We start from the raw sequence: 17,617 nt of genomic DNA on the forward strand, positions 1-17,617 counted from the left end.
CACTTGCAAGATGTCTTTGAACAAACATACTCCTCTGACCTTGCTCTAATTTCAGCCTCACTTAAATTTTCTTGAAACAAAACAGAGCTGTATTGCTAAAACGACAGCCCATGACATTATGTTTTAAAAATTAAAACTACAACTTACTCCATTTTCCAAAACAGAGAGCTGATCCCGGGCTGCAACACCTCCAATTATCAGAAGCTCCCTGAAATAAATATCAAGATGATAATACAAAAAAAACAAAAATTAAAGTCTGCTTTACATTGTTTGATCTGCATCCATTTATTTTAGGTGGAAATTAAGGCTGAGAAAGTAATTGAGGAAAAAAGCCTACAATAAAACAAGTCTGGGGAAGGTGGGAAACAAAGCAGTTAAATCCCCGTAGCTGTATCTATTGCTGAAGTGCGGTAAAGTCACGAAAGAGAATGTGTGAGCTTGTAACATGGAAAAACTTATTCTCATCTACATATTCTTCTACATTAGGATAATTCAAGGTTCTTTAAAACCTGGTTTCAATCTATGTTTTCAGACATATATACTTGTATGTATATAAAATGCCCGGAAGGAATATACAAAAATCAATTTAAAACGTTGCCTCCAGAAAGGATAACTAGAAATTGGGGAAAGGAGTGAAAGAAGACTCACTTTTCACAGTACCCTTTTGTGTTTGAATGTTTCTCATTTCAACGACTGGCCAACTGGCACTGGGACACATGGATATGCACATGCAAAAGACTGAAGTTAAAACCCTTTCTCATGCCAAACACAGAAATTAACTCTAAATGTATCACAGACCTAAATGTAGAACCTAAACATAAAACTCAGAAGACAACACAAATAAAATTTTCATGACCTTGGGTTAGGCATAGTCTATCTTAACTACAACATCAAAACACCATGACAAAAGAGAAAAATAGATAAATTGGATTTCATCAAAATTAAGACTTCCAAAGGACAGTATCAGGAGAGTAAAGGCCAGATGCAGTAGCTCACACCTATAATCCAGCACTTTCGGAGGCGGAGATACAAGGATTGCTTGAGGCCAGGAGTTCGAGACCAGCCTGCACAACATAGCAAGACCATGTCTCCACAAAAAATAAAATTAGCCAAGCACTGTGGCACTTGCTTGCAGTCCCAGCTACTCTGGAGGCTTAGGTGGGAGGATTGCCTGAGCCCTAGAGTTCGAGGCTGCAGTGAGCTATGAGGCACCACTGTACTCCAGCCTAGATGACAGAGTGAGATCTCATCTCAAAAATAAAACCAAAACCAAAAAGAATCACCTGGAGGAGCTGCTTTTCTTAAAAAACAAACAAATAAAAAAAGATTCTAATTCCTATTCTCTGGAAATTCTGATTCAGTATATCCAGGGGAGGGAACCAATACATTTTATATTTTTAAATGAGGTCCTCAAGTTCCTAGGTTTGGACTATTGTCCTAAACTATCATTTTTTTTTCCAACAATACTTTTACTTTTATCCACATTTATAATCAGATATATTTATCCCTATAAACTTGGCAGAAGGTAAACACACATACACATGATAATTGATGCTTATATGCAAAGCACTGTAGGGTTGAAGAATATAAAAGAACCAAAGAACCACCCCTGCTCTAAGGAATGTAAAACTGAGTTAGAGAAAAGTTTTGCATATTCAAAGCAAGAAACTTAAAGCAAGTATAGCTCTAAAAAGGAAATAAAAATTAAGAAAATTAAAAAGTAAGGAAAAGTAACACATGACAGTATGTAAGGATCAGGGAAAGGCATGTACAGTCAGTGTATCAGAGGAGGGGCAGATGGCTGGGCTGGGACAGCCAGCTTAGCTTCATTCAAAGATCATGACTTCAGCTGGGTTTTAAGAAAGAAAATGTCCATTTGTACCGAATACCAAACAAGTGGCCCATGACTTTACCATCTTAACCAATAAATTGATTTTATTATTCATCTTCCCCTCTAACTTTTGTCTATAATCATGTTCATTTTTATACATAATCACAGCACAAAAATCAATTCACACTAGCATTTTACATTCTTCCCAAATCCTTTTATAAAGAGGTCCCTGAGTTTCTTACACTAAGCAGATGCCCTGGTTACATGGTATGCTCAAGGCATTTATTGTATTTGTTTTGTTTCTCTCCCCTCCACACTATCCCCACACTTTCACACTTAATTCTGTGAAAAGAAGATTAATTTTCATTGTTGAAGCCCTGGCTCCCAGCCTAAAACTTCACATATGGAAGGTAGATGAACATTTGCTGAATAAGGAACATGCATCAATCTTCAAAACAAAATTAGAAATTATTTTACATAATTTATCCCTAAATAAGTTTGTTCAACCTGTAAATAAGATCAATATTAAAAAGACAGGCCTGCCTGGCACAGTGGCATGTGCCTGTATTCTCAGCTACTCGGGAGGCTGAGGCAAGAGAGAGAATTCCTTAAGTCTAGGAGTTCAAGGCTACAGTGTAGGAAGACTGAACCTGTGAACATCCACTTACTTCAGCCTGGGCAACATAGTGAGACTTCATATAAAAAAAAAAAAAAAACCTAAAAAAAAAAAACAGGCTTTTGTGATGTCAAAATATTCAAAGCTTCTGAAATTTGATAGTGGTGACAGTTACACACCTTGTGAATATACTAAAAACCAATGAACCAAGAAACACTTGCTTTTTTTTTTTTTTTTTTTTGAGACGGAGTCTTACTCTGTTGCCCAGGCTGGAGTGCAATGGTGCAATCTTGGCCTCAATGCAACCTCCACCTCCTGGGTTCAAGCAATTCTCATGCCTTGGCCTCCCGAGTAGTTGGGATTACAGGCCTCTGCCACGAAGCCCAGCTAATTTTTGTATTTTAGTAGAGATGGGGTTTCACCGTGTTGGCTGGGCTGGTCTTGAACTCCTGACCTCAGGTGATCCGCCCGCCTCGGCCCCCCAAAGTACTGGGAATACAGGCGTGAGTCACCACGCCTGGCTGAATTGTACACTTTCAAATAATGAGTTTTATGGTGTGTGAATGTTTCAAGTTTAAAAAGTAATTAAAGACAAAATTAACAAAAATCAAGTGTCAAATTGACTAACAGAGTGTATTACTTATATGGTATAGCCTTCTCCAAAGTCAAAGGGATTGCTACTGAGCAAGGTCACTTTAATTTATGGTATCCTTCCAATGGTGGAAAGAGTCTTATAACTAGACAGTGACCAATCTGAATGTCCAAATGGAAGAAAGCCACCACCGTGATGCAGTATACAATAAACCTCGCCAAGTTTACTAACATGCTAGAAATAGAGTGGCACGTTTTCTATACAGATTTAGGGAAGAAATAAATTTAACAGTGAATGAAATGCTCTCTTCAAAAAATTGTTAGGGCCAGGCACAGTGGCTCATGCCTGTAATTCCAGCACTCTGGGAGGCTGAAGCAGGAGGATCATTTGCACCCAGGAGTTTGAGACTAGCCTAAGCAACATAGTGAAACCCTATCTCTACAAAGGTGGCATGTGCCTGCAGTCCCAACTACTCAAGTGGGAGGACTACTTGAGTCCAGGAGGTCAAGGTTGCAGTGAGCTACAATCATATCACTACACTCCAGCCTGGGTGACAGATTGAGATCCCGGTCTCAGAAAAAAAACCAAAAATTAGATTTTTACTCCAATGCTGTTTGACTAACCATGACTTTTCATGTAAGAGACACAGGAAAAAAAAATCTCAATTTAAAAAAAATCATACTTACCATTTAGCAAACAAACAGGAGTTTTATATGGAAATTATTAAAGTATATTTACATACTCACACACGTGTATTATGTATACACACTGAATTTCTACTTCATTTTTCTCTACCTTATTCTTCTTCCAAAAAACTTCAAACCAAAAGACAATAAGCATTTCAGAACAAAAGGAAGATTTACCTTAATTTAGGATTATCAATGTATTTCTTAAACTGCTTGATGTTATTCAAAGTTTGTTCAGCTAACTCCCGGGAAGGTTCAACAATGAGAGCTTTCGGAGCATTGGGGAGAAACTTTGTTTGTGTCACCTGTGCATTACCTTAGGGAATAAAAAAGATGAGAACACATTCAAAGCACACTTTATAATACTGTTACTTATAAAACATTAGGACGAATATTCTAATATCAACATTTTACATAATAATTGTCAAAAAGTAGAGAAGACAGTCAAACAAAATAAAGCTTAGATTTCTAAAACAAACTAAGGCTACTTTAAATTAAAACTATTTGGGCTGGTGGGGTGACTGACACCTGCAATCCTAGCACTTTGGGCGGCCCAAGGTGGGACGATCACTTGAGCCCAGGTATTCAAGGCTGCAGTGAGCTATGATGGCGCCACTGCACTCCAGCCTGGGTGACACAGTGAGATCCCCTCTCTTAAAACAACAATAAAAATCTACTTGGAATAATTCTAATTGATTGATATGTCTACAAAAATGACTCACTTGTTTTGTGACAAACAAGTTATGAAATATACTTTAAATATTAGATATACAATGGATAAGAGTATAAACTTGGAAGTCAGACTGCTTAGATTTGAATTCAGTTCTACCACTTATTTGCTCTGTGACCTTGGGCAAATCACTTAAAGTCCCTATTCGTTAGGTTGTCTATAAAATGGGAAAACTACTACCTTATAGGGTTGTTGTGAAGACTAAACCATGTAAAGCACTTAATGTGGTGCCCTGGCACTGAATAAGCACACATTCTATAAATATTAGATATCATTACCATTATGACTGCGATCCCAAAATGCCTACACTGAAACCAAATACTTAAGAGTTTATGAATTAGGTTTTAAAAATGAATTTTACTGCTGTGTTAAAAAAAGATGTGTGACTAAACCAGCAAGGAAAGTATATGTAACTCACTATGAGACGCCTTACTTACTGGAGTTCTCATCAATTATTCTCACTATTCTAGAAATCCTTACCCTTGCAGGTATAATACCTGAGTGCTGTGATTTGACAATGTAACCATCCGGTGCCTTGGAAAGAGCAACAAAGCCATCTTTTGGTGGAAACTTAAATTCCTCTTCACCGAAGTTAAATTTCAGTTCAGCATTCTAGCATTGAATAAAACAGAAAATTAAAATTCTTACCCTAATTGAAAACCATCGTATACAAAATAATGAAGAGTAAGCAGCTTACAACCACAGCAAATTTTTTCTAACTAGATTCCTAATTACCTTCAAAACACAGGCAGGAAAGAGGGCTTGGTTTTTCATATGTGGTGGTATTTCAAATGCCAGACCAAGATCTTTTCCTTAAAAAACAAGAGAGAGAGAGAGAGATTAAAACAATCAGAAAAGACCTTCCTCATGCTGACAATGTCAAATCTACCAGCTTACCTGCATTCATGCCTCTCTCCTGTCACTATGGATAAACTGTGCTGCCTAAGGCCAGCTTCTTCATTTTTTTACTTTACTCCTGAAACTGTCACTTCTACCCCTCTACATTTTTCATTACTCCCTGTCTACAAGTTCGTTTCCATTAGACATTCCAAAGCATATAAACATACTCTCACAGTAAAACACACAAGAAAACCTCCCTTGAACTCACCTCTCCCTCCATTTACCTTCCATTTTTCTCCTCCCTTTTGTAGTGAAACTCCGATTTCCATTTACACTGTATCCACTTTCTTTCATCTCATTCTCTATTGAACTGGCTCCTTATTAGGAGGCTCCCCACCCTCACCCCTTTGCTCCACCAAAACAGCTCTCTAATGCTTTCCACTTGTCAAATGCAGCAGTTAATGCACATTCTTCATCTTGCTAGACTAGACCCATCCGCAGCACTGAACACAGTGTTTGCTCCCTGATCCTTCAAACACTTCCTTCACCAGGACTGTAGGACCCATGCTTTCTTGGTTCTCCTCCTGGCCTTCCTTCTCATTCCCCTCTGCTGGATTCTCCTCAATTTGCTGACCCCTAACCACAGGAACCCAGGCCTCAGATCTCTTCTTCTCTTTAACTACCCTCAATCCCTAGGCAATCTCACCCCACCCTCCAATGTGTCTTCAACAAAGCAGCCAGAATGGTACTGTTAAACTAAAGACAGATGATGCCACCCCTCTGCTCAAAACCCTCATGGCTTTCCATTTCACTCAAAATAAAAACCAAAGTTTAGATCATGGCCCATATGGCTCTCCATGGCCTGGCCTCACCACCTCACTGATCTAACATTCTACCACCGTCCTTTATCCCCAGAGCACTCCAGATCTAGTGGCTTCCTCGCTGTGACTCAGACACCTCAAGCACGCTTCCATCTCAGGGCATCCACATTTACTATTCCCTCGGTCTGAAATGCTCTTTGCAGAAATCTGCATGGCCTACCACCCAACTCATTTGGATCTCTACTTAAATGTCCCTTATCAAGCCTTTTGACTGCCCTACACAAAAGCACAAACCCCCAAACCGCTATGACTCTCCACTTCCTTCCCCTGCTTTATACCCTCCTTCACAGCACTTACTACCACCTAACATGGTATTATATGTCTGTCTTTCACCACTAGTGTGTAAGCCCCAAATGTCTATTCCATTTTCTTCTGTGCCTCCAGTACTTACCAGGGTACCTTACACATAGTCAATGCTCAATAAATATTTGTTCAAGTAAAGGCAGGGAGGGAGGGACGGGGATTTGAAAAACAGGGTGGGGGGATTTTTAAAAATCACAATTATTGAATATCATGTATCTTTTCACTACTAAGATCCATATAGAGCTTACCATTTTTGGAGAACTTGACATGTCCCTTATCTATATCTAGGTAACATCCAATGGTATCATGCATAGTGAATTCCTAGAACACCAGAAAGTCAAATGCTATTAACAGAAAGCAAATTCTTAAATAAAGTTAAAATATAGCTGCATCAAAAGTATGTGTTTCAAAATAATTATTTAAATCAAAAATGCCTATTAGAGCATATGACATATACAATAGTACAAGCATTTGACAGGCTTGTTAGAATCAACATATTTAGGCTCATTCACACTACTGTAGATTTCAGCTCACCAGACGAACTATATTTAGATTCATCATGATCAATAATAAGAAATGAGAATAACATGTATCAAAGCCAAAATCAAAATGAGGTGAAAAGAGAAGACAACGTAATGTATTTTGGAGGGGATAACAAATGGCATAAAAGAAAAATTATAACTACTACATATTTATCTAGCTTGACAATATTTCTTCACTAAAGTCCAAATCCAAGCTTTCTGTGGAAAATATACAGAAAATCTGCTCATTTTGAGAATCATTTCTATACCCTCATTCTGTCATGAGTGATTAAGTATGCAAGAAAACTTACTTATGCTATGTTGAAGTCATAACATAATCGCTTACCTCTCCATAATTATCAAATTGTTTATTATGGGATTTCTTTCCTGTTCCACCAAAGCCAAATCCAAACTTGTCAGTACCTAGATTTAAAAAATATTTTACTTTTCTGGTAAGAGAAAATATAAAATTAAAAGACCTCTAAAAGAAGTAATTTTATTCACACAGTATGTCCATTTCATAAACCCACAGGAAAACTATTCCTTAAGTTTCTGAATCCTGCAAAAAACTAAACAGTGCTTAGGCCACAGAGTGTGTGTGAGACTAGGGACACCAGTGAGACTGCATCCCTCTCTGCTTTGGCCACTAAGAAATTCAGATGCAAGTTTACAATAACATGAAGCATCTATATGGTACTGTGTGGTACAGATTCACACACACTAACTTTACCCTGACTCCATTCATATTCTTATCCCTCATTTCATACTGCTATAATATCTGTACTTTTTGTAAGTTCCTTCAAATCCTTTTTGGAACAGGGTGGGGTACAGATAAATATTGTTTCCATGTCTTTAAAATAAAACCTTTTTATGGTTAAATTTATTATTTTGCTTCCCCAAATAATAAAATGTTATCCCCCAAATGTAAATCGATCAATTCAGTTATTTTAGAAACACTTACCTAGGTCCAAAGAGGCCTGCATGGTAGACCACCCGACCCTGCATAACCCTTGGTCATGACAGGATACTTCATAGTAGTGTTTCCCTACAAGGGTAAAATACATTGAGATTTATATAAATCACACACACAATTCATTTACCATGAAGCCATCTTCCCATTGTTTCTGAATTACACTGGTATGTACCGAATGAAGAATTATAGGTATATTTGTACCATCAAACACCTTCCCAGATCCTCGACTTAAAGCTATTTTTAAAAACTCATGGGCCAGGCATAGTGGCTCACGCCTGCAGGCAGCACTTTAGGAGGCTAAGGCAAGCAGATCACCTGAGGTTAGGAGTTCAAAACCAGCCTGGCCAACATGGTGAAACCCATCTCTACTAAAAGTACAAAAATTAGCCAGGCATGGTGGTGGGCGCCTGTAATCCCAGCTACTCGGGAAGCTGCGGTAGGAGAATTGCTTGAACCCGGGAGGTGGAGGTTGCAGTGAGCCGAGATGGCACCACTGCCCTCCAGCCCGGGCCCTCCAGCCCGGGCCCTCCAGCCCGGGCGACGTGCGAGACTCCATCTCAAAAACAAACAAACAACAACAAAAAAAACCCTCATGTATTAATACCTTGCCTCAAAAGTTTATACAAGTGCAGATGCTGTTCAAATACCTTTCATTAATCCTTTAGTAGCTCTACACCCATGCCATTCCTTTACTTCTCTGCTTTGACAACAAAGACCATCTGATCCAATTGCTGGATTTGAGAAGAAAACACAGAAAAACACGTCAGTACAGGTTTTATAAATCATACATTCCCACCCCCCACCACCAAAAAAAATCATTCAGTCTCACTAACAAGGTAATTCCTTCATTTGTTGCAATGTTCCAGAGACTGAGACTTACTGATTCCTGAGTGATAGTAGTATTTCCCAAGTGTAATTAACCATTTCATTCCCTGGGTGTCCTTGGCTATGTTGGGGGCTATTTTCTATGCTGCCATCTGTTAACTAAGGTAAGATTTTACAGCAACAAGTCTAGAAAGGATTCAACACAGCTCTTAACCTGACTTGCACTAATAGTAGTTGCATCATCAATACAAATGTGTTTAGATAACTATTCTCTGGAGCCCTTTAAAGAAACGTACTCAAGGATGATGCACAACTCGCTCATCAATATTCGTCCTGATTTTATACTTAAATTAGAGCTTGAGTGACTATATAACTAAAAGATAACAGAACTGTCTCTAGCTTGTTCCTCAATCCATGGAAGAAACCATATGGGAAACTAGGAGAAAGCATGAATAAATAAGCATGTATTTGTTACTTGCTAATATTATAAGGGCTCTAAAAAATGAGGTATATCCTATACTATACATCATGATCAGTCTCAGTGATGTCCACATACTAAATGGTTTTAAGTAAAGATTCAGCTTTTTGTCTGTACTGGAAAAAAACTATAACTTCTGTCCTGGTTCATCTTTCCAACTCGTATTCTGTACTTGAAAGTAGAACAAACTGTTAAGCACCTCAACACACATCTTCCTACACTTTTCACAAATTTAATTATTCAAAGTATGAATTCTTACCCATATGGGTACTGAATTATGTAGAACTGAACTTTTAAAAAGTTATCTAGGAGCTTCCAGGATAGCTGAACACATGACGGTTCCTGAAGGGTGTCATGCCCAGGGAGGGGAGAAGCTCCAAGCCCCTTCCCGTACTTCAGCTTATACATCTCTTCATCAGTATTCTTTATAATAGCTTTAAAAATAAACCAGTAAACATATCTCCCCGAGTTCTGTGAGCCACTCTAGCAAATTAATTGAACCTGAGGAAGGAATTGTAGGAACCCTGATTTATAGCCAATAGGTTAGAAGCATAAGCCACAACCTGGGCATCAGATGTGGGGGACAGTCTTGTGTGACTGAACCCTCAACCTGTGGGATATGATGCTATCTTCATGAAGACGGTGTCAGAATTGAATTGAATTACAGTTCTCAGCTGGAAGAAACCATAATGGGAAAGTAGGGGAAACCATGAATAAACAAACATGTGTCTGTTACTTACTCCATCAGTTCTCAACTGGTAAATGCTGAGAACTGACTGCTTGCTTGACTTGTGGGAAAAAACCCCACACATCTGCTGTCAGAAGCATGCTGAGAGAGTATACAGGGAAAATGGAGTTTATTTCTCTATATTCTCAGAATTGGTGTCAGAATCAGGGTTTGCTAGAACTGCCTTGGCTCACAGAACTGTGGTTTGGAAAGAAAAAGGATAAAAGGGTAGGGGATGAGGAACTTTAGGTTTCTTGGTGGCCACAAGATCACCTATGGTACGGAGCCACAGCTGTGCTACACACAGCTACTAATGATAAAAATTATCAGTGGAATTTAGAGTTGGATCCAACTCCTGGGGAGCTGGTTCACTGGATGCATAAGAAAACACAAATAAGAACCCGTGAGGTGGAGCTTGCAGTGAGCTGAGATCGCGCCACTGCACTCCAGCCTGGGCAACAGAGCGAGACTCTGTCTCAAAAAAAAAAAAAAGAAAATGCAAATAAGAAAAAAAGTATACAGTCCTTTGGTTACTATTATCTGTAATAGCTAAAATGAAGTAAAAGAGTGCTGGGTCAGCCCTTGATGTGAGACTACATTCAGATTTCAGTCCATCTGAGCTTTGGTCACCAGCTTCAAAGCTGACCCCCAAGGGAAAAATTATGCAGGGCCAACAAAAAGTACTTCTAAGACCTGTGGTCTCCAAGAAGGCAGTAAATGTGGGGAAGAACAAAACCAAAACACTCTGAAACTGGAGGGTATAGTGTGAAGGAACTGTTACATTTTGTAGATCAGTATCATAAGCTTCCTGAGGAGTCTTTACTAAAATGCATTCTGAGAGTAACTGCTCTAGGAAAGTATCCTTAGTTTTAAATGCAGCAGAATAGAAGGGCATATTTGAGTTGATGCGGGTCTCACTGCTCACTATGGAACAATCACAGATGGCTCTGTGCATGATGGAGGTTATTCCCAAGTGAACAGCCAGCCTGGTGAATTGGATAAAAGCCACTGTAAGGTCTGTTAACCCCAAGAAGGAGGACTGTCCAACTCCACCTATAAATACTTTCTTTTATAATTTCTGCATTTTCTATTTGGGTTAGGAAAGTTTTGCCACTGCTAAGTTATACATGTAGTTTTCTGTATTCAAATTCATACATATATATTTAAGTCCTAAATACATATGGAATTTATTTCTAATTATGATATGAGATAGAAGTCAATTTTATATTGCTCCAGATGGATCGTGTCAGCACCCTTTACTTAATAAACCATCCTTTTGTCTCACTGAAATGAAATATAATTATTTTTCCTGCATATAACTTCTCATATGTGCTGAGATTTATTTCCATTATGTTCCACTGTCTATTCCTATGTCAGTTCTATACTGTTTAATGATAGTGACTAAATTCTAATATCTGGTAAATTAAATCTTAATCTTATTTACTTGGTGTTCTCATGTATTATTTTTTAAAGTTTCTGAATTACAAATGAGCTGATGGAAAGTCTATCCACTTACCAAAAGCAGATCCTCTGTCATATGGGTTCATCTGCCATTTGTTCAGCACTAAACAAATTAAAATAAGAAAAGTTACCCACAGATATATAAAATTTAAAATGCTTGGCCGGGTGCGGTGACTCACGACTGTAATCTCAGCACTTTGGGAAGCTGACGTGGGTGGTTCACTTGAGGTCAGGAGTTCAAGACCAGCCTGGCCAACGTGGTGAAACCTCATCTCTACTAAAAAAAAAATACAAAAATTAGCCAGGCATGGTGGCGTGTGACTGTAATCCCAGCTACTCGGGGGGCTGAGGCAGGAGAATCGCTTGAGCCCAGGAGGTGGAGACTGCAGTGAGCAGAGATCGAGCCACTGCACTCCAGCCTGGGCGACAGAGCAAGACTCCATCTCAAAAATAAATAAATAAATAAATAAAATAAAACGCTCTATAAAAAAAAAACAAGTAACTTATGTACCTTAATTCCTCTAGATTCAATATGGTTTTATATATTATTTAGAATACACAAGTAAAACTTGTTTTTATTAAAAGCAAAAACGCAACTGAAAAATCAGACATGTTGAAGATAATCATCACTGGTCTATCTGGACCTAAAACCTTTTCTCCTCACTTGCTTACTTCAGTGTGCTCTCTATCAGATGATACTGATCTCTGTCCTTACTCCTAGGTCACTATTAAAATGAAGTTTAAGTAACCAAACAAGTTGACTTCAATTATAAAGGAAATAACTGATCAACATTTCAGAGTCTAATTATCTTGTAACTATCAAAAAAAAAGCAAGTCCTTTATCTTAATTCAATACCACATTCAAAAGTCACACATTTTTTTCATCCGCCTTTTTATAAGATTGGCATTTTCCTTTTCTGACACATCTTAATAGTTTGTTAAGATGTATGTATACGTATAAACTAAGAATTGTAATAAAGAGAGCTCTACGTGCTTTCTAGACCAACTTTCCACTCACGGTAGAAATCCTTTCTAGATTATTTCTGGTCAAAAGATATCCATCATCAGCTTTAACACTTTGAACATTGTAGAAATAACTTTGAGGTTCTCCCTTGCATTGTGGCTCAATGTAGCTATTAGGAAGTACTTTAAGTTAAACAGAAATCTTCATCTAAACTATTTCTAATTGGTCCTGGTCCTACTTTCTAGAATAATTATTTTCTCTCTAGTTCTCTTCAATAATTTAACAATTATCCCATCTCCATTTTTACTTCTCCATGTTTAAATTTCTACTTTCTTTATTCCTCATAGGATGTGACTTTTAGAACCATTATCACTATGGTTATTCTCCTTTAGGAGTGTTTTCTTTTACCACCATTTCCCATAAATGACGGCACAGTTGTTACAAATTCTGAAACTATTTTAGAATAGGCCAATAGTGTAAATAGTTACATCAATTATCTATCTCTAATTTACATGAGTTCACAGATTCTACATTATACATTTTATGTATAACATTACTTTCAAACAACTGAAAAGAATATGTTAATATGACAGGTTCACTGGTCTTCAACTTGCTGTTTTGTAACAATCCTGTTTTGTATAATGAAACAAGAGTGACTTAAAATGTGGAAAAAATATTATTAAAATATAACAAAAGATTAATTAAGATAGAATGAAATTTAGAAAACATTCAACAGAAGCAACACAATTTAAAGATGAAGAAACTGCGGCAAGATTGATTACGGTAGAGACAGTATCAGAAACCCTAATAAAAAGACCAATTTCCATGTAGATAGGACTGCACATAAGAAACAACTTTAAAATTTATATTTTAACTTCCTAGGTGGTTCCCTTCTTATCTTAGAGGAAAAAAAATGCCTCTGTTCCCTGTAAGGCAATACTTCCCACCAGCGTGGGTTTTTACTCCATAAATTATTTGTAAAATCCTTCCTTAATATTTTTGTAAAATGTACCTATTTTCCTTTAGCATTAAGCATAGAAAGTTATAAGGTTAAGAAAAACACTATAATATTGAAATGTAATCTCCAAAATGCTAGTGTTTTCTCAAAGGGAACACTATTAGTATTTTAGGAGGGACAACCTTGCAGTGTTTAGGCTCTCAACAACATTTAGCATCCCTGGTTTCCAGGGTTCCAGATCCCAATACCACCCCCCAGATATTGACAAGATTTTAAAAATGCATACCCAAATCTCACTTTCCTAACTGTCAGTGATGAGAACCAATGATTTATATAAAAGGAAATATCAATTTACAAAAATTACCTGAAGCACCAGTTTTAATTGTTGTTTTTCCTTTTTTGCCTTCCTGTTGGTCTTTCAGAGTTTCATAAACTATCTGGATAACTGGAATACTAAAAGCCTATCAAAGAAACAAAAGGTATCTATATTAGTATTCACATATTAATGACAGTTTAATAACCAATATAAATGACAAAAGTTATGCACACACATCAACTAATTATACATATTCCAGATTGCTACTACAATTTCATTTACCCAAACCAAAAATACCCATCAGACAACACAGAGTGGACTGAATGAAGGAAATAGGACACAGCTAACATCACAAAAAGATAAAACAATGGAGACCGGTAGAATGAACCTACACTAAAGAGGAAAAATACCATCCAGTCCGACAAATTATTTCTCTAGTCCAGGCCAGTAGGAGATCAACTTCTGTATGTAACCTTCTTAAGAGTCATGATATTAAAATTCAGAAGTGAGTATAAACACTAAAGCTACTGTAACTCTCTAACACCCATTTAAAACTATGTTCTTAAGGTCATACTTTTTTTAGCTCTTCATAATTAGCTGGCAACAAAAATATCATTTTCAGTAGCAAGTAATTAATTCCTTACCTTTTGGAGGTTGCTATTTTATTAAATATTTCAAAGTAAAAATTACTGTTCAAAGTTATTTTAAAATTCAACTTTTAGAGAGAAAGTAAATATAATTTATTACTTACACCAGTTTTGCCACTTCCTGTTTCTGCAGCCTGAATGAGGGGAAAAAAGTTGATTTTACAGATTAAGCTGTCTATTAAAGAAATCAAACTAACACCATAGTATGTAGAAATCTTTAACATTTGACTGGCTACCTTTATTTTCACAGTGCCTCCAGATATCCAGGGTTCCTCTGTCAACTCCAACTACAGCCCATCTTGTTACCTTTCCCATACCCTTAAGAATCTTCTCTTCCCTTTCCCATTGCTACCATTCAAATGGAAGCTCTCATCATTCTAGATTATTATAAAAGTATCCGAACAACATCTAATCCCAGAGCTATACTACAATCTGCTACTCAGTTTAGTCTTCATAGAAGACTAACACTCAAATTCTTTAACGAGACACTTGAGAAAGAGCCCAAATAATCTGACCCATTATCTCTCTACCATTTTATTTCAAGTTTATCCCCCCTCAGACACATATTTTATGCTACCAACCAACTGAAATATTCCAGGGTCATATCCTACATTCTACTATTCGCTGTTTTGCTGATATTCTCTCTACCTAAAAAGCATTTCTCTCTTATCTTCCCTTGCGAAAAATGTGGCCCACACTTATAACTCCAGCACTTTGGGAGGCCAAGACAGGAGGATCGCTTGAGGCCGGGAGTTGGAGACCAGACTGGGCAGCATAGTGAGACCCTGTCTCTACACAAAAATACAATAAATTAGCTGGATGTGGTGGTGTGTACCTGTAGTCCCACCTAATTGGGAGGCTGAAATAGGAAGATTGCTTGAACCGAGGAGTTTGAGGCTGCAGTGAACTATAAACACACCACTGCACTCCAGCTTGGGCAACAGAGCTTGGCCTTTTTCAAAAAACAAAAACAAAAAAAAAGAAATCTACTTCCTTTAAGCAGTCCCTATGATCCTTCAAGCAAAAGGATAACTGGATTCCCACTTGAATTCTATACTACTCTGCATCTCTTACGAAGAAGCCACATTCTCTCTGATACGAGATTCATTCTTATACATGTCTTATTGCCCTAGTGGGTTTAAGCTTCTCAGGAGTAAATACTTACCTGTTTGAAGCTTTTACCTAATAGTCTGAATACAGTATATGTATCATAAATGTTTGTGAACAAAGGTAAAGTATCATTTGTAAGCCTATGCAATTCTTAGAGTGTGTCCCCAGCTACCAATCACCTCACCAAATTTAAACTTACCATAAGTACATCACCTCCTCCTAAGATCAATGGGATAGATTCAGCCTGGATATCAGTTGGGAGGCTAAAAGAATCATATTTGAAGAATTTTAGTTACTGGGGAAAAAAATCGCCTAAGCAAATTAAGTCACGTTAATTTGCCTAAAAGAAAATTTTACGTGGTAAATACGATCCATCTTATTCCACTAGAAATATGTCAAGGTTAAAAAAAGGAAACTTTCCATAATTTAGAAAATCACAAAAAAAACCTGATTTTCACTTACCCAACTAGACACAAAAATATTTGATAAAATCACTAACAACTGTTTAAATTATAAAACATCCTCTCCCAGGTACATTTAAGCTTTATGTACTTACAGCCAATCCATCTCTTCCACAGCTTGTGCAATCTCAGGCATTACACCCATCTCTGAAAGTAAAAATTAATTTTAAAAACCACATAAACTGAAATGATAAATTGCATTGCTCTCAAAATTACTATTCATAAAACAGGGTAAAGATTTTGAAGGATAGCTCAGTTACATCAAATCTACTGAGCGTGGCACTGTTGAAAGAGCACAAGTTCTGGAGAAAGACTTGAGTTCAAATCTAAGTTCTCACTTATTAGCAAGTGACCTTAGGCAAGGCTATAAATCTGTTTTCTCCACACAAGATGGGGCTGATATTGCCTACCTTGTAGGGCTATATGAAGACCAGAGATAATCATGTAATGCAACTGGAGCATGGCTGTCACCTAATAAACTGTAGCCACTACAGTGCCTGTTTACCTCTCATGACTCGTGAAAAGTCTGCCAAGAATAGACAGGGTTGTTGCAGTTAGAGATAATGTGGCAGTTATGTGCCTTGGCTATTCTAGGACCATGTGAATACCCTCAGCAATTGGAAAAAAATGAATAGACAAGTGGAGAGCACCCACATTTATTGGCAGCCATAATCAAAATTCTGATTAACTGAAGAGGGAGGGGTCAGTGGTGAAAACGTGGGCACCTGGAAATGTCAGCTGAAGAACTGCTGAGTTCTTAACTGTATACATATCTCAATAATTCTACTTCAAGGCCCATCCTAAATGAATAGAGATGAGTTGCTCCTAACCGGGTTTTGTCATTTTATCATTTCTCATATGAACTGTAGAGGGTAATTATATATGGAGTAGTTAGTTGGATTACTTAAACTTTCCTTCCAAAAGACAAGTGATTTTTATTTTAAGTCTGTATTTATAAAATATAGCTTTATCATAAAAATATATATTCCTATAAAAAAAGAACAAGAATCAAATATTCCCAAGCCCCAGAAATAACCAATTCTGAAATTCTGTATTTCTTGCCATTGTGAAAAGGCATAAAGCAAACGTACAAACTGAAAATATTCTTCATAAAATTATGTAGCTTTTTCTCTGCATCAGATGAGAAGGATCATCATTTTCAAAGAAGGCTCTCCTAACTCTTTTTCTCTTTTTTCTTTTCTTTTGTTTTTTTTTTTGAGACAGTCTCACTCTGTCACCCAGGCTGGAGTGTAGGGGCATGATCTCGGCTCACTGCAAACTCCGTCTCCCAGATTCAAGCAATTCTCCTGCCTCAGCCTCCCGAGGAGTTGGGGCTACAGGCGCATGCCACCACGCCCGCTAATTTTTTTTCATATTTTTAGTAGAGACGGGGTTTCACTGTGTTAGCCAGGATGGTCTCAATCTCCTGACCTCGTGATCTGCCCACCTTGGACTCCCAAAGTGCTGGGATTACAGGCATAAGCCACTGCGCCTGGCGACTTTCCTAGCTCTTAATCTCAGGAAAAAAAAAAAGCCACAGATAAACTAATGAAGATCTAAAGTTGAATATCCAGGCAGACCTTCCTAAGAATTAACCTGTATTACAGTCTATGTTCTCTCTCCTAAAATGCAAACTGCTTGAAACAAAGGAGTGGTGTGTTCTTACTGCATACAGAATACTGCAAGCTGAAGCTGTT

General features: G+C 37.5%; 1 protein-coding gene across 1 annotated transcript in view; it reads right to left on the reverse strand.

Moving 5' to 3' along the window:
• DDX1 (DEAD-box helicase 1) overlaps nucleotides 1–17,617 on the reverse strand; it is a 39,542-nt gene that overhangs the window by 17,620 nt on the left and 4,305 nt on the right. The window contains exons 3-15 of the mRNA XM_004028864.5: nucleotides 16,016–16,067; nucleotides 15,659–15,722; nucleotides 14,454–14,483; nucleotides 13,751–13,847; nucleotides 11,520–11,567; nucleotides 8,621–8,704; nucleotides 7,962–8,045; nucleotides 7,347–7,423; nucleotides 6,728–6,800; nucleotides 5,191–5,267; nucleotides 4,953–5,067; nucleotides 3,903–4,041; nucleotides 148–208 (exon numbers count right to left, since the gene is read on the reverse strand). Of these exons, the coding sequence (XP_004028913.1) occupies nucleotides 148–208; nucleotides 3,903–4,041; nucleotides 4,953–5,067; nucleotides 5,191–5,267; nucleotides 6,728–6,800; nucleotides 7,347–7,423; nucleotides 7,962–8,045; nucleotides 8,621–8,704; nucleotides 11,520–11,567; nucleotides 13,751–13,847; nucleotides 14,454–14,483; nucleotides 15,659–15,722; nucleotides 16,016–16,067 (1,001 nt within the window). The remainder of the gene's footprint in view (nucleotides 1–147; nucleotides 209–3,902; nucleotides 4,042–4,952; nucleotides 5,068–5,190; nucleotides 5,268–6,727; nucleotides 6,801–7,346; nucleotides 7,424–7,961; nucleotides 8,046–8,620; nucleotides 8,705–11,519; nucleotides 11,568–13,750; nucleotides 13,848–14,453; nucleotides 14,484–15,658; nucleotides 15,723–16,015; nucleotides 16,068–17,617) is intronic.

This window comes from Gorilla gorilla, chromosome 12 (assembly GCF_029281585.2).
Source record: "Gorilla gorilla gorilla isolate KB3781 chromosome 12, NHGRI_mGorGor1-v2.1_pri, whole genome shotgun sequence".
NCBI classification, from domain to species: domain Eukaryota; kingdom Metazoa; phylum Chordata; class Mammalia; order Primates; family Hominidae; genus Gorilla; species Gorilla gorilla.